The sequence below is a fragment of the Podarcis melisellensis genome (genome assembly GCF_964234715.1).
Source record: "Podarcis melisellensis genome assembly, chromosome: 6".
NCBI classification, from domain to species: Eukaryota; Metazoa; Chordata; class Lepidosauria; order Squamata; family Lacertidae; genus Podarcis; species Podarcis melisellensis.
The window spans coordinates 75,209,945-75,232,688 of NC_138538.1; the positions used below are offsets into that span (position 1 = coordinate 75,209,945).

General features: G+C 41.5%; 1 protein-coding gene across 4 annotated transcripts in view; it reads right to left on the minus strand.

Moving 5' to 3' along the window:
- Positions 1 to 22,744, minus strand: part of FNBP1L (formin binding protein 1 like) — a 73,707-nt gene that overhangs the window by 4,106 nt on the left and 46,857 nt on the right. For 3 of the 4 annotated variants that reach the window (XM_081916056.1, XM_081916055.1, XM_081916057.1), the window contains 6 exons: positions 20,438 to 20,584; positions 19,242 to 19,445; positions 3,576 to 3,685; positions 3,188 to 3,320; positions 2,202 to 2,296; positions 360 to 508 (listed from right to left, as the gene is read on the minus strand). In XM_081916056.1, coding sequence (XP_081772182.1) covers positions 360 to 508; positions 2,202 to 2,296; positions 3,188 to 3,320; positions 3,576 to 3,685; positions 19,242 to 19,445; positions 20,438 to 20,584 — 838 coding nt within the window. Of the gene's footprint in view, positions 1 to 359; positions 509 to 2,201; positions 2,297 to 3,187; positions 3,321 to 3,575; positions 3,686 to 9,206; positions 9,222 to 17,634; positions 17,794 to 19,241; positions 19,446 to 20,437; positions 20,585 to 22,744 lie in introns of all 4 variants that reach the window. The other variant, XM_081916058.1, reaches the window with a different exon arrangement.

Here is a 22,744-nt window from a genome sequence, read left to right on the forward strand (position 1 = left end):
ATGCAAGCTCCCCCGGCTCTCGTTTTCCACCCATGGGAGGATACATCAAATCTGTGAAGCGGAGCATATGTTCCAATTGTAGGCCAGGAGACAAAACATGGTCTCTTGTTGCAAAGCTGAACGCGCGCCAATGGCTGTTTTTCTAATCTAACATATTTGTTTTGTTACCACGCTGCCGCATTTTTCTGCCGTTAAACAAAAATGATTTATGGCATGATTTCCCAGAACCAAAACCAGCTGCTAGAATCGTTTATATGCAGACAGTTATTATCTAGGTAAGGCAAAAGGTAATTGCCATATATAGGATTCACACACATTTTTGCGTGTGTGTAAATATATTTCCCTTAAGCCAATCTTACCATCGAAAGGATAGATAGCTTTGCAGTGTCCTATGGCTGGTAAGGGATCGTCATCTTCAAACTCGTCGTCAAATTCGTTATGGGGGCCGTGCTGCTGGGGTGGGCTTCGAACTTCTTGGTTGGCATCATCGGTGTAGCTCCCTTCAGGGCTGCAATGCAATGGTTGAGACAAGGGAACCTTCACACTTTGCAAACCAAGAACACCAACATTTCCTGTACGCTTATCATAACATTTGCTGACTCTGTTTCAGCTCACAGTAACTATGCATGGCAAACCCTGACATAAATACTTATTGCTACGGATGAATACAGGCGTAGGCAGGGAGTATAGATAAGAATCCAAGGACAGTCCTTAGATGAAGAAGGAGCTCTGATTTCAGAACAGAGCCTATTAGATCAAAATAGGCAGAATACAGAAACACTCTTTTAAAGCTCTGTCTATGGGAACAGAATTATGCAACTGCTATCATTTTCTCCTCAGAACCATGCATGGCTGTGAGAGTGAAGAAGACAACTGCATGCATGCTAATACAGTGGTACCTCGGTTTATGAACTTAATCTGTTCTGGAAGTCCGTTCTTAAACCAAAATCGTTCTTAAACCAAGGCGCGCTTTCCCCAATGACGCCTCCTGCTGCCGGTGCGCTTCCACTGTTCGGATTCCGTTCTTAGACCAGGGTAAAAGTTCTCAAACCGGGACACTATTTCCGGTTTTGCAGAGTTTGTAAACCAAATGATTCTTAAACAGGACTGTTCTTAGACCGAGGTACCACTGTACTCATGAAGCAAGAACATTCACAGTCCTTGAAGTTTGCTTTGTTGCCAAGGTACGGGCAAGGTACGGGCTCTGTTCCTCATCGGCTACCCAAAATACAAATTGTACGTGTGTGGTTTACATCTTTTTGATACAGCTTTCTAAATCAGAGGCCACATTCCTTGGGTCATTGCTGGGACTGTCTAAGCCTCAGTTTTACCTTGCTAGTTACAAAAAGGTGAAGAGCAGTTGTTCCTTAACTGCAGCTAAGGAGAGCTAAATACCTCACCGGCCCTTTTAAGGAGAAGGGAGGGAATAGGAAACTATCTGAAGTTGGGTGCAATTCTTTAAGCAAATAATTCATTTTAAAAATGGATACTGCTCATCAGTGAAAAGATACAATAATTAAAAAAGCATTCCAAGGGAAAGCCTATAAATTTAAACACTCATCACTCAAATTTCAAGCATTCAAACGGTCATAATTCAAAAGATGTACAAAACGAACACTAAAATGTGCTGGACACACACACATCTCTCTGTGTGTGTGTGTGTGCGCTAGACACACACACACACACACACACACACACACACACACAGAGAGAGAGAGAGAGAGAGAGAGAGAGAGAGAGAGAGTTACATGAGAGGTGAAGACAAGATTTGAAGAGGAAGTCCTAATTTATCTGCAATTCCACCTTCTCTTTTCAGCTCCAGCAACAAAAACATTGCTTTTGTGTAACACAGCAATTACAACTGCAGTGCCTAGATGAGAGGTGGGCAACCCATCAACCTCTAGCTATTGCTGGACTCCAACTCCCATCAGTCTTATTCACTCGCCGTGCTGTGTGGGACTGATGTGAGCCCAGCAATATGCAGCAGGCCACAGGTTCCCCACCCCTGGGCTAGATCTCTGAGAAGTAAGGAAAGAGAGGGAAGAGGGCAGAAAACCAAGTGGGAAAGGGTTTGGAGAGGTTCTGGGGGCAAAGGCAATAGTTTTTGTTTAATCAAATTCTAGATGGATGCAGTGACTGCTGTTTTAGAAAACGACAGTGGCAAAGACAGTGAACTTAGTTTAAAAGATAAATATAGTGACCTCTCTCGTCCTTGGGTTACGAGGTGGTTGATATCACTGCTGTGTCTACGGTCTCCTCTTGCTGCTACTTTACCTTCAACTTCAGTAAGCCAGGCCTTGAGACAGAGACAGACAGACAGAGATCATTTGGCACCAGCAGCAAAATAAATGCTTAAGAGACCAAACACACATCTTAACTGTTCTCAAAGCAGATTTGTACTCTAAAGCAATATTCTGGAACTGTGAGTAACCAAATTCACCACAAGCAATATGAAGGGGCAAAAAAATCTGGGATACCATCTTCCCAGGCTGCACTCCTGCACAAGTCACATGACCCATACAAGTTCGTGGCTCCTCCCAAAAGGGCTTTTTGGGGCACAGCACCCAAAAAATGTGCGTTTTGCGGTGCCATGCCCGAAAAAAGTGCAGCCGGAGATTGTGGTGGCCATTTTGGTTGCTGTCCTCTTGCAAGAAAAAAATGGGATGTCCCCTGGGGGGGTGCAGTTGATGGGTATATACAAGTACCACACGCCGCCAGTACTATATTAAAAATTCTTCAGTTTCTCTTAACTCACTCATCTGTTCAGGAAGTCTCCCAATCCATACCCATAAGTGCACGATTTGTCAGCTCTGGTACCACAGATACAGAAAAACTGAATCTGCAAAAATGTTTTCTAACCAGTGCTCTTCCGGCTATTTGGTTCTGTAGAGAATAGCTACATGCTTCTTGTTTCAGGGCTCGAACATCTCTAAAGGTACAGGCAAGGACTGCCATAGGATTTTTACAAATCGCTCCTTGTTAACTAAATTGGAAACATTAAAGCCAGGTGGCTTTAAAGTGGCAGTTGTTGTAAATGGAGTGCAAAAGCAAACCAGGATTTTCCCCACATTATGAATACCCTTGCAGAATTTTTTTGGAGGATTTTTTTTGCAGAATTTGCTGCTTATCTAGAGGCATCTAAAATCTTATACCAGCCTTCTTTCGAAATGTCTTAATAGATTTTAACCTCATTCTTGTGAATTTCCATTCGAAGGCGGTCCATGTTGCTCATAGTTTCAGCCAGCTTTGGCTGAAGACTGCTCGGATCACCCATTTGCGGGTTTTTCTCGTATACATCTTTCATTTTGATGAGCGCATCTCTGTAGAAAGAAAAAAAAGTATATCGAATTAGAAAATTGTTTTCCTTGCAACAATGAAACTGAGGAGGAAGGAATAGAAAGCAGTACAATTTCTTAACACTCAGGACACCCCCAAAACTATGGGGTTTGAGAGGACTCATGAACAACACGGAGAAAATTAAAGACAAATTGATGTTTGCAGAAGAGACATCTCGATGCCTAGGAAAAGAGCAGTAAAGATAAGGTCAAGATACAAGAACAGAAAAGCAAAATTACTTCTGATCTGTCTCTTTTTGTAGTTCTCTGTTAAGTTCATCAATTCGCTGCTGCAGTTTTTTCCGCCTTTGTTCTGGAGGCAGGTGGCTGAAATCTTCTTGAGCAGGGCCCTGAAACCAAGTGAAAATACAACCCTCAGAAAGTGCAGCTACTTACATTTCTGCTGGCACCTCACACATAACCAAGAGGACTTCCTCACTGGAGGAAGAACTGTTTTTTTAAACACCACAATGCTGCAAAGCATAGCTCCAGGGCGGTGTGTGTGTGTGTGTGTGTGTGTGCGCGCGCGCGCATCAGACTGAATTATTTTCTTGATGGTCTGTGATTCCTCCCCCCCCCTTCAATCTGAGATTTTCAAGATGTTACAGATTATAAACAGTTCTTCCATGTGTTAAATAATCTTGAAGGGAAAGCAAATCCATTTCAGAGGCAATAGACTCAGAAGGGGTGTGTGTGGAAATATACTAGTGAACCAGAATGAAAAAAGGATCTTTAAATTTTTTTGGGGGGGGGGGGACACTGCAAAATATTTCAAATGCCTGAATGAGGGGAGTGTAGGCTCAATCGGTGACACTGCTGGAAAACCTCTGGTCGTTATGGAACAAGCAGTTGCAAGACTAGACAGGTTTAGGGTAAATTATGGTAAAAGCAGCCATGTTTAGCCTCTTGTAACAAACATTACTGCTTCTGATAAGACATCTACCCCTCAAAATCACAAGCCACAATGAATCTGAAGTGCGGCAAGACTCTCAGTCTTGACATGCTTTTTGACAGACACATTTCCAAATTATTAAGATTTTAACAGAGCAACATTTTCATTGCCAAGTTCCATAGATCGCCTTGGGATTTTCTATTGTTAATAAGAAGGGCAGTCAGAACCAAACTGGGAATTACAGGGAATTTGGGCAGTTTTTAAAAAAACCAAATCATGAAGAAGTTGCATTAGGAGATGTAAAACGTGGCTGATAACCACGTAAAAGGTAACTTAAATCGGCCCAGGCTCCCATAGAACCTCAAACCCTGATAAAGCTTACTCACATTGTTCCTCCCCACCACTGAAGACGATCCCCACAGATTATTCACCAATTTTTCCAATAGGAAGGGAGGAAGTTCTGGAACACGGAAACCCCTTTCCCAACAAGTAATGTGACGTAATCAATGTCATAAGGAGCAGCGATGCCAGAAATATCCAACATGGAGCTTACTGGAACAACATGAAACTACAGTATTTGTGCCCGAAAGTACTAGCAGAGCACAAAATTATTGGATCTGAACATTATTAGAGCTGCCAAATTCCCAGTTCAGGAGATTTTCTACCGATCTATATGGGCTTCTAAATGTCAAGCCAGCCTCATCACAGAGAGAAGGCAAAATTTCATTAAGAGAACCCGTAAGGAACTTGGGGATGGAAAACAATGGGTGGGGGTGGGGAGGAAACAGGCTGTGGATATCCAAAGAGGTATTAAAAGCTGGCATAATAATGTTCTTCCGTCTCATCACCTCCTGGCAAATAGAAGGAGAAGAAATGGAGGCAGTGAGAGATTTTACTATCTTGGGCTCCATGATCACTGCAGATGGTGACAGCAGTCATGAAATTAAATGATGCCTGCTTCTTGGGAGAAAGGCGATGACAAACCTAGACAGCATCTTAAAAAGCAGAGACATCAACTTGTCGAGAAAGGTCCGTATAGTTGAAGCTATGGTTTCCCCAGTACAGTGGTACCTCGGGTTAAGAACTTAATTTGTTCTGGAGGTCTGTTCTTAAGCTGAAACTGTTCTTAACCTGAGGTAGCACTTTAGCTAATGGGGTTTCCCCCCGCCCCGTTGTTGTTGTGTGATTTCTGTTCTCATCCTGAAGCAAAGTTCTTAACCTGAGGTACCACTGTAGTGATGTATGGAAGTGAGAGCTGGACCATAAAGAAGGCTGATCGCCGAAGAATTGATGCTTTTGAATTATGGTGCTGGAGGAGACTCTTGAGAGTCCCATGGACTGCAAGAAGATCAAACCTATACATTCTGAAGGAAATCAGCCCTGAGTGCTCACTGGAAGGACAGATCCTGAAGCTGAGGCTCCAATACTTTGGCCACCTCATGATAAGAGAAGACTCCCTGGAAAAGACCCTGATGGAGGGCACAAGGAGAAGGGGACGACAGAGGACGAGATGGTTGGACAGTGTTCTCAAAGCTACTAACATGAGTTTGACCAAACTGCGGGAGGCAGTGGAAGATAGGAGTGCCTGGCGTGCTCTGGTCCATGGGGTCACAAAGAGTCAGACATGACTAAACGACTAAACAACAACAACAACAAAGCACTAGCAACAGGGATGTTATTAAGTGGCTTTCATTGCATACCCGGAGGTTTAACCAAAATCTTATTAAACAGATCTGAAAACATCCCTGAACTGTGCACATTAATTGCATGGGTGGCTGTCTCAGGGTAGTTATCCCATAGATCTATTCAAATTCTCAAAATTCTTTGGGAGGAGACATCATTCCTAGAGGTGGCTTGGATTCATTAAACCTTTTGCCACAACATACATTTTTTTAAAAAATGCATTTTCTTTGCACAGATGAAGTGCTGGCTCCCTGCTAACTGAAAGCCATCCTGAGGCTTTCCTCCCCAGTGAGAGCAAGTTCCCTTTCACCTGAATAGCGGCTAAAAAGTTAACTGGCACCCAAGTTAAAACTTTTCAGCACTGCTTAACCCAGGGATCTGAAATGTCAGTTTTAAAATGGGCACCTGACTTAAGGGAAATCCTGGTTAGGAGTAATGATTGTTAATCTCTTTGCCAGGGAATTGTGATGATAAGGGAGGGGAAATCAGCACCGGGGAGAGGCTGCAAGGAGGGAAGCAGGCCTTGTAGCAGAACCAAGCCTATAATACTCCATTTCTTAAGTCTGTTTTGCCAAACTGTGGTTTAACTCATTTTCAATGGCGTTAAAATAGGCAAACATGGTGACAACAAAGTGCTCTGCAATTTAGAAACAGCAGAATACATTATTAGGTTTCCCAGTTGCACGCAACTCTTTATCCTGTTGAGAACGCTCCACAATTCCATTCTCCAAGCTTGCTGTGGCGACAGGCCAACCTCCCAGAGGTTCTCTTCCATCATGCTGAAATCTGGAGGAGAGAGAAGCTGCTTTGCCACTTTGAGCTTCCTTTGAAGACTCTCCCCAATAACTGGTATCCCATCTCCAAGATGAGAGGCAGTGCTCAGCCATCCACTGGCAGTTTGCCATCCATAGATTTCTCTAATCCTTTTAAAGCCATCTAAGTTGGTACCCATCGCTACATCTTGTGGTAGCCATCACAGCATCTTCATACTATATCTAAGTTTATTCCCTCTATCCTCTAACCACAGGATATATCAAAAGCAGCATGAAGTCTACATGAAAGTCTGATGGATCAGAAGTTAACTTATTCCCTTTACCACTTGGTTCAGAATACAGCTAAGAATTATTACTGATATTCACTAGAAATAGGCCCATCGTGCTTGTTTGTTTTTCCAGTGGGTACTCAAGGATTCGCAGTACTGGCACCACTTTTCGTTGTTAAAAAGTGTGGAACTTACTGTAACAATTTCATAGTGCGTACCAGCACCTATTTTTCTAGAAGAAGAAGAAAGCACTGAATAGGCCAACTAAGATTTCGCTTGCTAAAATCTGCCAAATATCAATGCAGACATGCTCAGATGCAAATGTGACGATTTACCTCCAATTTACCGAAGTCTTGTAAAGTTGCTTCCACCAAAGTCAAAGCAAAAAGTTCCTACTACATCCAACATTAGTTGGTTTTGGACTATAATTAACAAGTTCTGAGCTACAAACAGGGTGTTTCAATGAAAAGGCTCACAAATCCACCTACTTGAGCACATTTAATAAGTTAACTATAGCACCAACCAGTAATTACAAGCTAAACAAGAATTCAAAAGTCTGTTTGTGTTCACGGTTTTGCCATCTGCTCAGAGAATCTGTTTCAAAGGGCTGTAAAACAATAAGGCCTATTAAGTTAATTTCCCTCCAAAATCTCATACTAATCTCCTTTTCAGCAGAGTTGTAAGCCTTCCTTTTAAAAGCATTGCTCTGTGTGTTGAACTTGTGCTAAACAGCTCCTACATAAATCATGATTTTAAATGCAAAACTATAAAATTATCAGGCATTGTGTATTATATTAAGTTGTTCTAATTAAGAACAATGAGCTGCATTAGGGATTTTGGGTTTGTGTCATTCAATGTAGTTTATAAGAAGTAACTTTTGCTCTCACATAATTGTCTTTTATTTTTAAGCATAATAAAGGCCTCAGTCAATATACACAAAGGAGAAACTATGGAAACAATCTCGCAAAAAATAGGCATTTCTAATTTCCATGAGAATCAATGGAACTTAACCCCTTAACTGTTCATTTCCATTGTACTTTTGCCATAATTCTACCTTCAAACCTTATTTGAAATAAAATGGAACTGTCTGCAATAAAGGAGCAAAATTTGCCACCAGCTTCCTGCCACAGAAATTATTTTGTACTGAACACAATTAAAAATATGAATCTATATGTAAATATTAAGTACTGGGATAAATATAGGAATCTTATTTATGTTTCATGCCTCCTTTACCAAAGGAAACAGATTATCTTGAATCCTCCTCTCCAGATTCTGTCTGCCACACCTATTGTGAACACTTAACTAAGTTGTAGAATTTAGTTATATAAAATTGCTGATTTTACAAATGAGGCTAAAGAAGTTATGTAAAAGTATGACCAATGAACAATGCTATACACATCAGAGAAACTAGGAAAGCTTTGAGGCATATTTCTCCTGTGATCAATACAACTTAAGCTCAGAAGAAAAGTTTGCCTTTTTTACGCTAATCAGAATAATTTTAATCTATTGAATTACTTTATTTTCATTTATTGTTAAATAGCAGTGATTGCTGTAAACAGCCAGGCGACTTCATTTTAAACAAACCACCAGCATTGGCTAAAAGTTTCCAACAGCAGTTTTGACCAAGTCCAAAATAGTGAGTGATATCTGGCTAAGCCACAATAGAGTATGGCTGTTGAAATCCATGGATTTAAGTTAAGTCAGTGGGTCTACTCAGAAGATGACCGCTTAGCACATTCATTTGTTATTACCTGGCCATGAAAATCCATCTACTTTGCATGTGTAAGAGAATGTGTTAAGTGGTGTGGGGGGATCAGGTTCTGCTGTCTTCAACAAAGACTTTCAGGAACGGTATTGCGATAACTACCATGGTTATCAGTTATGGACTAAATGAAATGTTTTTAAAATATAAGACTCAGATAGTATAGCTCCAGGCATGCATAGGACTGACTTCCTTGTAGGCCTCATTCACAAGCACATTGTCGGAAAAGGAAGCTCTGGATTGAGTAGGTATCACTCTCATTTTATGGAGGCAAAACAGGAGTACATCCTTGCCTATTGGTTGAATTCCTTTCCTCTGTGCAATGTCAGGAGTCTATTTTGTTCACACCAAGCACAAATGGATAATGAGACAAAGAGTGACTAAGAATACGCATCTGAATACCAATTCACTCAAAGCAACTATGAGATGGACACGACTTCAATAAGCTACTTTCATGCTCTTGTTACGAAGTTTACAGCACACAGGCCTTACCGTCTTCACAGACCACTGACCGGTACAGTTGAAAACAGAAAGAAACAGGGTATTATTTTCATGCTACCAAGCATTATTTAGGAAGATTTATATATATATATATATCTGCATCTTTTACAGCCCAATCCTTTGCATATTCATTTGGGAATAATCCCCAGTGGGGCTTGATGCCAAGTAAGATTTTGTGTGTGATATTTTAACCTTAATTAATAGAACCCCATAAAGTTCCCAACATTTTAACTATTGTCTAAGGCACTGCAGAATTGAAGAGCGGCCACAATTCAAGCCATGGGATGACGGCCTATGGCTTGAAAAGGTGCAATACAGTATAATCTTGTTGAACTATTATTTCTTTAACGTATTTCTACATTGAAGGAAACGACAACAAAGCAGACAGGAACACTACACAAAGCAGAAGCGTTTGACAATGGCAATGACCTGGTTTACTGTAAACAGAGTCTTGTTTAGCAAAGCTCCGGGAGCAAAACAGCAACGCTTTATGATGTTCTGAAACCCGGTTTTTCCTAGTTTCCACAGTTAGGTTTCATCTTTTTGGGTAAGTAGCTGGCCGGCCAACACAACTGTCACTAAGGTGGATATGGCTGATGTAAAGAAATGTCGTGGCCAAAGAAGTCCATCCTCTTAGGCAATCAGAGGACTTCCATCATCCTTGCTCAAAAACAGATTCAAGTTACCGGTAAGGCTCAAATGAATAGTTAGAGAAAACAACACTTTTGCAACTGAATAACTGGAAGACTATTTCCCAAAAGCCCATGTGAAAAATCTTCAACACTTTCTAATCAAAGTGATTCTAGATCAAAATATTTATTACTGGAGGCTATTATAGAGTAATACAGTGGTACCTCGGGTTAAGTACTTAATTCGTTCCGGAGGTCCATTCTTAACCTGAAACTGTTCTTAACCTGAAGCACCTCTTTAGCTAATGGGTCCTCCTGCTGCCGCCGCACCGCCGAAGCCTGATTTCTGTTCTTATCCTGAAGCAAAGTTCTTAATCTGAAGCACTATTTCTGGGTTAGCGGAGTGTGTAACCTGAAGCGTATGTAACCCGAGGTACCACTGTAGTCTATAATTCTACATATGACTGTATATACTTTATTATATACTCAAGCGTTACGAAACATATCATTTCTAAATCACCAATAAAAATGGGGAAAGGGTAAAAAGACATACACAGATTGATTCTGGGGCACGATATCTTTTTTAAAAAAGACACAGATGGCTTCTTATCTTATTCTGGCAGTATCCAATTTTGCTGAAAAGCACTGGGAAAAGCCTTCATATTAAGGTTCTTAATTAGCAACCTTGTATTATGATGTGATAACAGAAAATGCCAATGATTTGTTTTATAAATGACTCCATTTAAGGATGCTTGAAATATGGGTTAGAACAAGGAACTGTGAAACAATCAATTGTGAAAACTGCTTTGGACCATACTGAGCGATGAAACGCCAAGGCTCAAAATTCTGGGCAATATGTTCTATCTATCCAAGCAGCATTTGGAGGTTCCCCCCCAAAAAAACAGCACCCTTTTGTGCCGCGATGAAAGAAAGCCACAACTGAGGCATAAGCCTTTGGGCACACCCAAAATATACATTGGAACCCAGAATTTGGAGCAACAACATGCTTGTGACTAAGAGGGTGTACCACATAACATGACCATATGGCAGAGCTGTAGACCCACTGCGCTAAACATTGTAGGGCAATCTTTGCCAATCTAGTCCCTCCCAGATGTTTCAGACTATTAACTATAATCAGCCCCAGACAGCATGGCCTTAGTGGCTGGTGCTGATGAGAACTGCACTCCAAAACATCTGGAGGGTATCAGTTTTGCAACTGCTGCTGTAGGTGATGCACCGATACAAATCTTTAGACTTGGGATCCCAGGACTCAGTAGAAAACATGGGCTGGGATTGCTCTCTATCCTAGCAATTATCCTTGGAAGTTATTGCTTGGCAAAACTAGATGAAATGTTACGTCACTGTGATTAGGAAAGTTCATGGATGACACCATGATTACAATTGAGTCTTGTGGTATAGGTTGGCTGTGTGGTATACAGGATTGCTCATTTAAAAAGTCATCGTGACTGCACACTTAAACTGGTTTTCTGAATCTGGTGATTATCTTATGAGGGTGAGGGAAGAAAAGGGAGTAGCTTTGTGCATAGAAATGTGTGATCTGCCCAATTTCTAGTTTTTTCCCCTCCCCCAAAGGGTAGAAAGATAACAGAAATCAAGCACACTATTTGTTCATTTGGCTACAACTTGTGTCAGTTATGGGATCCTGTGTGTGTGTGTGAGAGAGAGAGAGAGGGGGGGGAGGGAAGGAGGGAGGGAGAGAGAGAATTATTAAGTTCCAAACAAAAATAGCTCACAACTGGGGCCAATATCCAAACCAACACTTGCAGTATTTTTTGTCTCACTGGCAAACTGAAGCACTAAAAGCTCCCATGTGTAAACATTTGGAAATTTTCCTTTAAAAAAAGTAATTAACAAACAATAAAAATATTTATCCATCATATCTAGCTTTGTGTGTCATGTCGTGATTTCTACCAAACGACATCTGCTACATTTCCCTCTGCTCTTTTGTATTAAATAAAAAACAAGGCATACAGCTGTATTTATTATTACATTTAGATGGACAATGTCAACAATTCAGACTTAAATGCCCATGAAGATTTCATTAGTTTTTATTTCTTTTCGGTATGCCCAGCTGCTGCTGGATGGGACTCCTGATGGATGAAGCAGAGAGCCGTTTAAGAGTTTATGATGTTCCAGCATCTTGAGTAATATTTTATCCAGGCAGAAGAAGTTGAAATATTTTGCTTCTCAGGTTATCCATAAACCATTTCACTCTTGACTTCTACTAATATTTTTATTTTTCCTTTTAAAAGCCTTTTAAAAAGCCTGTTAAAACACTAATGTACTAGAAAGTGGGGGGCTTTGCTGTCTGGTCTCTGACCGTAATAAAGATTGATTGATTGATTGATTGATTGATTGATTGATAGGCTTTGACAAATTTAGCCCCTACCAGCAAAACTATGGATTGGATCCTAAGATAACTTAAGAAAGGTCCTAGAACGAAAGTATCCCACCCTCTTCTTCCTCCTGCAGTAAGGTCTCACTGGAAGTTTGGAAGACCATCTTAAATATCGTAGGCAAGGCATGGAGTTGGGGTCGAGGAAGAAGTGACAGGAAATCAAGACCAAATTGCAGCAATTATCCTCCCCACTTCCCCTTGTAGAAGCCTGATGCCTGATCCCCTGAGAGGGGCTTTTTGGAGGGCACATATGGTAGCAAGAGCAAGGAATGAACAGAATGCTATATTTTGCTTATATAGCATGAATAGTAAATTACACCAAGAGAAATAGCTGGAACACAGTACACATCTTGCATGATAGTAACATCTTCTGTTTAACATGCAGTGCCTATTTATGCTCTTCTATATCAAGGGACCTCTTTTATACCTGCTCAGATATTACAAGTCACCAGAAGGTAGCAGAGCTCCAGCCCTCACAAACTGGTGCTCTACGTGTGAGGTGGGGCCATTGGTTCAAGACAATAGCCCGACTGCTTACATGAAGAACTAATCTAATCCCATTTTAATTATGGCCAAACAGCAGGCTTGCTTATGGGAATTTTAAAGACTAGTGGGCATGACGTAGCAGGCACCTATCGAGAACAGAAACAATCCCCTGAAATGCAGGATTCTCCTCTGTGATACGATGGCTACTGAACCTCTGCTTAAAAACCTCAAAGGAAGGAGAGTCCACCACCTTCTGATGGAGTCCATTCGACTGTCAAGCAGCTCTCATTGTCAGAAAATCCTTCCTAATGTTTAGTTGGAATCTCATTTCTTTTAATTCGAATCCACTGGAGCTGTAGAAAAAAAAGTTCTTAGCTAGAAATCCCTAAGGATTGAACCTTGGGTTTTCTATATGTGCTCAGTCTCACCCCTAAATTCCAGGGATTTTGTAAGAGGTTAGCTAAACTACAAATGGTCTCCAGGTCTACTTGCTTTTCCCTATAAGATTTTCCAGCCAATAGCATTCACACCAAAATCTCTATTTGCAGATTCTGGCAGGGAACTAGTGAGAGATAATACGTGTGCACTTCCGAAGGCACCTCTGGCCTGAACTTGTTCCTTTAAACCAAAGGAAAAAAAGATTTGGTTGCGTATTTCAAGGGATGCAATGTGACAGGCTAGTAACTGCTGATAGTAATTTGATCAAATTTACAACGTGATGAGAAAATGTTGAAATAAAAGTTACCGTATTTTTCGCTCTATAAGACGCACCAGACCACAAGACGCACCTAGTTTTTGGAGGCGGAAAACAAGAAAAAAAAATATTCTGAATCCCAGAAGCCTGAACAGCAAGAAGGATCACTGCGCAACGAAAGCAGCAATCCCTCTTGCTGTTCTGGCTTCTGGGATAGCTGCACAGCCTGCATTCGCTCCATAAGACGCACACACATTTCCCCTTACTTTTTAGGAGGGAAAAAGTGAGCCTTATACAGCAAAAAAATATGGTAATTTCAATCCCATCACCTTTTAATTTTCCATGACTATGCTAAAAAGAATTGGTAGCCACTTCCTCGTCTATAATGAAGAAATAGTAACACATAATTGCCAATATATCCAGCAGGATCAATCGATAGGAGAAAGGAAGAACAAGTGCAACAGGAGCATTTTCAGCCAACTTCCAAAGCAGCTCATTGAGGATCAGATTCTGCTCCTGTGCTAACAAGTTATTATGCTAAGAATGGTCCTGATCATGAACACATGTTCTGTGTCCTGAGCATGGCTTGGCCTGTGTGCATTTGCATGTCTATGGATGTGCAATTTGAGCATAAGATCTAATATTAGTGTAGAATCTGGCTAAATATCCAGTTCCATGGATTGTTGAGGACACCCTGAGAACATATTAACTCCAGCTGTCCCCACTTCTTCCTTACCAGCAAAAATAACCCTTGCCGAAATTACTTTCTCCCTTACCAAAAACGTATCCAAAACTCTGAATTTTGAGCACATAACAAGGTATGGAAATGTAATAAAATATAAGCAACTCTCAATTTTTGCAATAATAATAATAATAATAATAATAATAATAATAATAATAATAATTGTAATATTATTTTTTTAATACCCCGTCCATCTGGCTGGGTTTCCCCAGCCACTCTGGCCGGCTTGCAGAGTATATAAAACATCATAAAGCATCAAACATTTAAAACTTCCTGATAAAGGGAATATATTGCAAATGCAGAATTAAGAATTCTAGGGTGTAGAGTTAAAATCTTTAGGAGCACAGATCAAACTGCTGAAAAGAGAAGTTACCATGTTGTGGTGCTCCAACTTAAAATCCACAAGTTAAGGAACTGCCTTCCCATAACAGAGAGAACTCCTCTAATCATTAACCAGCATTGCTTAGGATATCTATGGACTATGATCTGCTTCTCTAGAACAACATGCCCCAGCTAAGACTGGTATAAAGTATTAAACTGCAATCAAATTGGTGTGATTTTCCCTAATTATAATTTATATTGGCATATTTTTATATTGGCAAATGCATTCAGCTTCTGGTTATCAACAGCAAAAAAATAAAAATCAATTTCTCATATACAAAAGACTGTATTTTATAGACCTAAGGAGTTACTGCTGGTTCATTTATCATGGCATAATCATCAATGTTTGGCAGTCACTTGATCCCTAGAACAGTGTTTCCCAACCTTTTTTGGGCAAAGGCACACTTGTTTCATGAAAAAAATCTCGAGGCACACCACCATTACACCCCCGTGACGTCAGCGCGCAGCGTCACGCCGGGAGGGACATGAATTGCTAGCAAATTACATAATCACCTCCTTGAGGGCTGGCTCATCTTCTCCGAAGGCAGAACCCCATTAATTAACAGCACAGACTCACACCATAGCCAAGACGAGGGGGGGAAACCTCAGTCATGCACAGTCATGCACATGTGGGGGCTAAATGAGGACGAAGACCGGGCAGAGAGCAGGGTTCAAATCACCCCACCTGGCCAGGACAATCCCTGGGTGCTCCCTTGGGCCACTCGCCTGACCCACCTCGCAGGGCCGGTGCACCGGTGCTCCCCCCGCGGCTCCCCTTCGCCCTCCCGGCTCTCTCTGCCGCCCACTGGGCACCCCCCTCACCTGCCAAGTCCGGAGCGCCGGTGGAAGTTGCATGCATGCATGCAGGGCGCCGCGTTGCCATTGCATTGCACTGCACTCCATGCAACGCCTGCACGCATGCATTGCCTTGCACGCCCACCAAGGGGTCTCCCCGCGGTCCGATGCGTCCCCTCCGGCGCGGATGCAGCATTGCAAAAATAAAAAACCCCCGACGCAGCCCTACCTGGGGGGCAGCCTCCGCCTCCGCCGCTCCGCCTCCGCGGGGATCCCCGGGCTCCATCCTGCCGCCCGATCTCCGGAGGGCGCAGGCAGGCTGTGCGGGGTCTGCGCGGAAGAGCCCCTGCCCGCCCGGCTGCCGCCGCTGCGCTCATTCCATGGCCGGGAGAAGAGCGCTTCAAATAAAACGCCCGGCCCGCCAGGCCACGCTGGGAAACGTAGTTTGCGCACCCCGCGCGGGCGCGGAGCCCAAGGGCGAGGGGACTACGGATCCCAGCAGCCCCCGCGCCGGGGACAGAGGAGGAGAGGCCGGGTGCAGGGATGGAGGGACGGGTGGGCGAGCGAGTGAGTGAGTGGCAGCCGCCAAGCCTTGGCCGAGAGCCAGGAAGGGCCTCCCCGGAGGAGGAGGAGGAGGAGGAGGAGGAGGGAGGCGCAGAGCGGGAGGGAGGGAGGGAACCCCAGGGGTCATCTAGTGATGGCGCCACAATCGAAAATTTGACTTTTTTAAAAAAAAAACTTTCAATTTTTAAATTTTTCCCGCGGCACACCAGGCAACATCTCGCGGCACACTAGTGTGCCACGGAACAGTGGTTGGGAAACACTGCCCTAGAACAAATGCTACTTTGCAGAATATGCCAGTATAAATCAGTTAAGTATACTTCCTTGATTCTTCTCAAAAAGTGGCATTTAGCAGTTATCCAGGAATGGAATGCAGTTTAACCAAAAACAAAACCACCCAAAGCCCCCAAGAAAACAAATCTAAATTAAATGTTTTGAGTCAAAGTACATTGCATGAAAAATCATACTACATTGAAATAATTTTTTTAAAAAACATTTTAGGTATATGTACTCCTATCAGTTAAACTGGCTTACTTTTCTGAAATACTTTCCCCAATAAACTGTGTTTTAAGTCGGCCGATGCAATCTGTCATCTACGAGACGAAACGGCCTGCAGAGACTCGCAGAAGATGCCGTAACATACTGGTTAAATTAACAATTTGACCCATTTACTAACATCCTTTTTTAAAAAACAACAACAACCCATATGCTCTGGTAATGGGGCATTGTCAGTGAGTGCATGTGCAGAATGTTGACTAGGAAAGAACTGAACTCAAATGCCCACTAGGGGGCCAGTTCATAAAAGATAAGGAAAAATAACCCTGTGGTTCTGCCTTGTGCCTGAGCTCTGCTGCACAGACTACAAGAAAGAACAAATATTATAGAAATTTCAAAAGGTAAGAGCTACCTTTTAGTGGATTTAGCAGTTAATGGCTGTGGCATTTAGGAACAGAATGAAACTTTCCAAAGTTCATCTGGCCCCTTGCTGGTTTTGCTGAGAGAGGAATAACGCTGTTACATTTGTGGCCTGTATATGCTTTTTGTTATTTATTTAATTTTTATTATTATTTCTGGTTTAAAAAAAAGATTAAAACTTACACCGATACATTTGCTAGGTAGTGTTAATTATCGCTATCATTATGAAACTGTGACTGCGAATGTTGATTTTGTGATACGCTGTTGCTCTTCATCCAATTGTAAGCTGCTCTTATAGTGTGTGCTTTTTCGGGAATTGGCAGCTTGCAAATAAATTGACAATGTGTTGATGAAATCCACGTACCGATGTTAGAAGGCAGCCCTATATCAGGAGGCTTTTAACACTTGGTGTTTTTAGACAAGCTGTAAGACGCCCAGAGTGGCTGGGGAAACCCTGACAGATGGGAGGGGTGTAAATAATAAAATTATTATTATTATCATTAGAAAAAAAGAGCAAACTAATTATTGTTCTGTTCTTTAAAATGGCCTGGCTTCTCCTTCCCCCAAACATATTATGCATTAAACGCACTCATGGCTGCGAATGAGAAAATTGTGAGAGCATGGACCCAGCACCCTGCGATGAGCCAGCTATTCTGAACAAGGAGCTACAAAGCACAATGACCTCTGATAGGATCTTCAGCCTTATGATGAGGGTGGAGAAGACTGGGGAAAGCCACACACCACAAGCACACTGCTCATAGCACTATCATGCACCTAAAACCCGTCATAAAACTTACCCCTCTTTTGAGGCTTCTGAAAGAAGAAATTCTGGGCTTCCCTGTTTTTATCTCACTCATGCAATAATGGACTTGTTCAATCGAGCATAAGGGATACTGGGAACCATTAGAAGTACTGGACGAGTATAAACTAGTAGGGGTAAGGGGAGGGGACTGTGGCTGATGCGGAAATAAAGAAAGGAACAGATAAGGCAAACATTGAACTGAAAATTCTGTCTCCCCCCCCCTTTCAATACAGAAGCAGACCATCGGTCCCAGCCGCCCTCCCCCCCACCCCATAACAACCACCATCAGATATTATAATCAGAAAGCTGACGGCATAACAAATGTGTTGGGTCTTTAAGGTGCCACAAGGCTCTCTGCTGTTTTCACCATCAGAAATATACAACACAGTAAGAAAATTAAAAAGTAAGAGAGGGAGAATATTTAGTTACGATGTTAAAATGGTTTAAAATGTCCTTTTACATGGGAGTTTCGAAACGACGCCAAGAACCACCCTTCAGATAACACACATTGCTGAAAGATAACAGGCTTTAGATTTATTTGTTTTACATCTAGGAACTTTTTGAAAGAATAAAAACATATCCCCTACAAAAAAAAAAGCACCCCAGTAAAATTTATTCTAAGTGTTCTAATGTTAAAATTCTTATATCCTCAAATCGTATGGGCAGAAAGGAAGACTTAAGGAATGGCATTCATAAGGTAATGGAGATGTACTGCACAGCTGGAAAAGGAAGGTTATTCCGTTCTCATGTGTTCTACACAATTTTTTCACACACTGCATGAAATTTTAATTAGTGTTGTTGTTTTTAAAAAAGAATATTGCTTATGTTGTTTGTTGCTCTCTATGCTAAGAACTTCTGCAAAGGTAAGGTGCGATTTGCCTTCACATCATTATTCTTTCATTATGTCCAAAGCAATATATCACCTGCTTTGCTTTAACCTTCAAGTGCCTTTGAATATCTTTAAACTGACCTGCCAAAACCATGCACTTTGAACGGAAACATCAGTTTCTAAAATTGCACATTACAGGCAGGATGCAAGTTCCTCCAGTACCTAAAACAATTAAATGGACCACAGCCAGAAGGAGGCTGAATCTCTGATATTAAAGAGATGATTGACACACCCATCAGAATCAACTGATCTGATCTCCCTCCAGTTTCAAGACAATAGCAAAACTCCAACATATACAGAAGATACACAAGCCACAGAGGATGCTATTACTGGTCAAAATAGTTGCAGCAGGCTCCTTCGCAAGACCTGCACTTGAGTATTGGTGGAACATGTTACCAGGAGTTTGCAGTTCCTGGTCACTAACTACTGTTGTAATTGCTCCAGCAAAGCCAGCAGCTAAGTTACTGTGCAGCATTTTGCTACCCCAGTTGTACTGGTTTCCTGTGCTGCTAGAATACTATAGCTGAGGTGGAGCAAAACAGACATATAATACCAAAACCAAGTTCCTAAATGGACAGTTGGGGCAATGCAAACTGTCTTTCAAAATTATATAAGGTCAAAATGACATTATTTTGATCCAAAGGACTACATTTGATCCCATAACCACAAATCCTGAGTGTGTTCTCATGTGAAATATATTTTAAAAGTTGTACCTTTGGTTTCTTTCCAAAAAGCCACAGCTTGCCCTTAGCCTTGCCCACGGTGGTTTTTGCATCGATTTTCACCCCTTCTTGCTTTGGTGTACTGATTGTTCCGTCAGAAACAGTCCTGTAAATGTGCTGACTGTAATCTTCAAATGGAAAGTCTCCAGGAGGTTCAAAACCAGACTTGAAGGAGTCTATTACTATTTGAGAGTCCTTGATGGGAGAGATGAAATGTTTATTTTTAAAAAAATGATTACTCAAGAGAGCTGATGGCTTAACTGAAATGATATTATTACCAATGCAGCAGATGAAAAATGAGTAACTTAAAACAGCAGGAGAAATTACTGATCTTCCAGAAAGAATTAAGTCCGTTTACAGAGGGGAAATTCCAGACTACCATCTACAGGGCATTTGCAGGGCATTTGCAGAGAGAACAAACAATGCATGTGCCCTGAGCATCCCGCTCCTCCACATCCCATCACATCCGAAATGAAACTTTTGTATATACAGTGGTACCCCTGGTTACGAACTTAATTCATTCCAGAGGTCCATTCTTAACCTGAGGTACCACTTTAGCTAACGGGGCCTCCCGCTGCCGCTGTGCTGCCAGCATGTGATTTCTGTTCTCATCCTGAGGTAAAATTCTTAACCCGAGGTACTATTTCTGGGTTTACGGAGTCTGTAAACCGAAGTGTTTGTAACCTGAGGTGTTTGAAACCCGAGGCACCATTGTACCTCCATCCAGCTGCCAAGGTGAAGTCCCAAACCCTGGGATTACTCAGACCGCTGAAGAAATTTCATCTCAAGATTAACAACAAAGTCTGCAAGAACAGACTTGTATAATCAACAGTAATCTTTAATCAATAAAGTAATCTATTATTCGGGCATCATAAATTAATAAGAGGAAGAGGGAGAGAGGTTAAAGAGAGAATGGGTAAAATAAAAAAAAGTCTGAATAAAACACAGACTCCTTTCCACAATTACTTGCACTAGATCTCATGACCCAACAAAGCTGTCTGCCAGAGAGTTGTGGCACGCAAGAGACTTGATAAACCCTCTGTTGGTTTGGCTTCATAGGGTTGATCAGCCTAATTCTTTGCCTAGTTGTGGTAGGACATGAGCAGACCCACAATTAGTTAGATTTACTTCCAAAGCAATGAGTTCTACACTGATAATCTGAATCCTACAAAATAAAGTCAACTTACCCTGCGTTCATCAACCGATTTTGCCGCAGCAGTCATTCCTTCTAAACATTTCGAGACTATTGGGATAACTCTGCGCTCAGAATCTGCAAACCCCTTATAACATTCGCTAAGTTTGATGGTTCTTCGTTCATCCATTTCCTGAAGATGCTACAATTATAAAGAAAAAGCCTGAGTATTCTTATGACAATACAGTACTATACAGATACTCGTATATTTGGGCTACATTTCCTCCCAATTTTGTTTAAAGCATCACCAATTTGCTGAGTTTGCTTTCCTGTACCAGATCATTTAATAAAGAACCTTTACCTAGGCTTGGTGTGACACAGGAGTGTACCAAAGTTCATTTTAACTGAACCCATGGTTAGGTTAACCTAACCACGGTTTCCTGTTAGGAAAATAAGACGAGGGCTCCCTTCCCTCTTTAGCATCTGCAAGGCAATGAAAAGATTCCACTTTCAGTTTCATAGTGAGTTAGTAATAGATTCATTCATTTACTTATTTCTTTTTATGCTTGAGAAAAACTATTGTTTATAAATGTTTTATGTTGTTTTAACTACCTGTCATCTATAGAAGATTCATTTTGCATCATAAATAAAAGGCTTGTTTTTACATGTACGGAATGCAGACTTTACTGCTGCAGCTTCTATATTATCTTGTAACAAATATTTTGTTGAAAATTTGCTCATGTTTATGAAGCAAACATGATTTTCCTTTCAGAGTATTTCCTTGTAAATGTTACGATAGCCTTCCAGTGGAATTTTGTTCATTTGCAATGGCTTGTCGGTATTGTATGAAGAATCAAGATGAAGATGATGTATCAAGATGAAGAAAAAACCCAAAATAATTGGGGGATGTGGTTAAGAACCTCAGAAAGAAACCAGAGGCTGCAATCCTATGCACACTTTCCCCTGACAACTACCTCATCTGCTCCATTGCAAAAACCAGACTGAGGGGATGACTTATATGTGTTGGCCCCACAATATATTGAGACAGCTCCATGTTTGTCACGGTGACCATGAAGTGCTGAGCTAGAGCAGTTGAGGCGGACCAGGTATGGTCCCTGAAGTCTTGCAAGACCACCACAAGCAGTTCTGTCTCTCTGACCCAACACGAGGAGTTGTAGCTCACATCTGGCTGCCAGGCAAATAGGTTTCTTGGCAAGGAATACCGTTCTCTAACCTGGCATTTAACAACAGAACCACCAGGTGTGAGAGCACATTGACGTAGCTACTCAGGGTTGTTGTTTTTTTTTTGGGTGGGGAGCTCAGAAGAGGTAACTTCTTTCAGCCACTTGATGCCCCATCTGCTACAATGTATGCCCTTGTGCAAATTAATTGAAACAAAGGATGTTTTCTATCTTACTTGTAATCCTGTACTTAAAACAAACACGAAAAATCAGTTGATCATTATGGTGTCGGAAGCCTGCAGCCAATAGAAGGAACGACGCGCTCGCCACAATATATTGAGGTTCTACGAAAGAGAGTTATTCCAGAGCTGGAAAAGAGGTATCCTGACGATACTGGGATACTGCAGCAGGACCTAGCCCCCTGTCACACATTGAAAGTGGTGAAGAAATTCATGACAGAGCAGCAAATACAGGTATTTGATTGGCCAGGGAATTCCCCAGATGTAAATCCCCTTGAGAATTTTGTGGGCTATATGCAAAAGTTGCCTCCGTGCTGCAGACTGTATGACTATGGAGAAGCTCATTCAGGCTCTGATTCAAATGTGCTACAGAGATCTGAAAATCAACAGTGGCTGTTCAAAACTAGTAGACTCCATGCCAAGCCATGTTCAAATGCTGCTTAAAAATAGCGGAGGTCATACCCGTTACTAATGTATGAGTTTTGTACAGGAATATGTGAGTTTTGTACAGTAAACTACATTGTTTGTTTCAATTAATTTGCACAAGGGTGTAGGTACCCCTCAGCAAACATTATACTTCCCTTGCCAATAACCCAATGCTAAAGAAAACATCTAGAGGATCTGTGTGAACTTAATTACATAATGCTAATGAAACAGATATGAAGATGGGGAAAACCTGAAACTGTCTTGATTGGGGAGAAGCAACACAATAAAAGTCTGTGCACTGCCAAAATTTCCTGCTCCAAAATCTCAGGCCAAATTATTCAAGAATGGCAGAAACAATGTATTTATATGGAATGTTAAAAAGAGCTAAGGAACCTAGAAATGTAAGCTGTAAGGCATAGAAAGAGGGGGATTTAATGGAGCTATTGTAGAGCTGGAGTCCTTTTGTTTAGGAACAAAAACTCTTATTATATAGACCAATGGAAGAAACAGCAATGA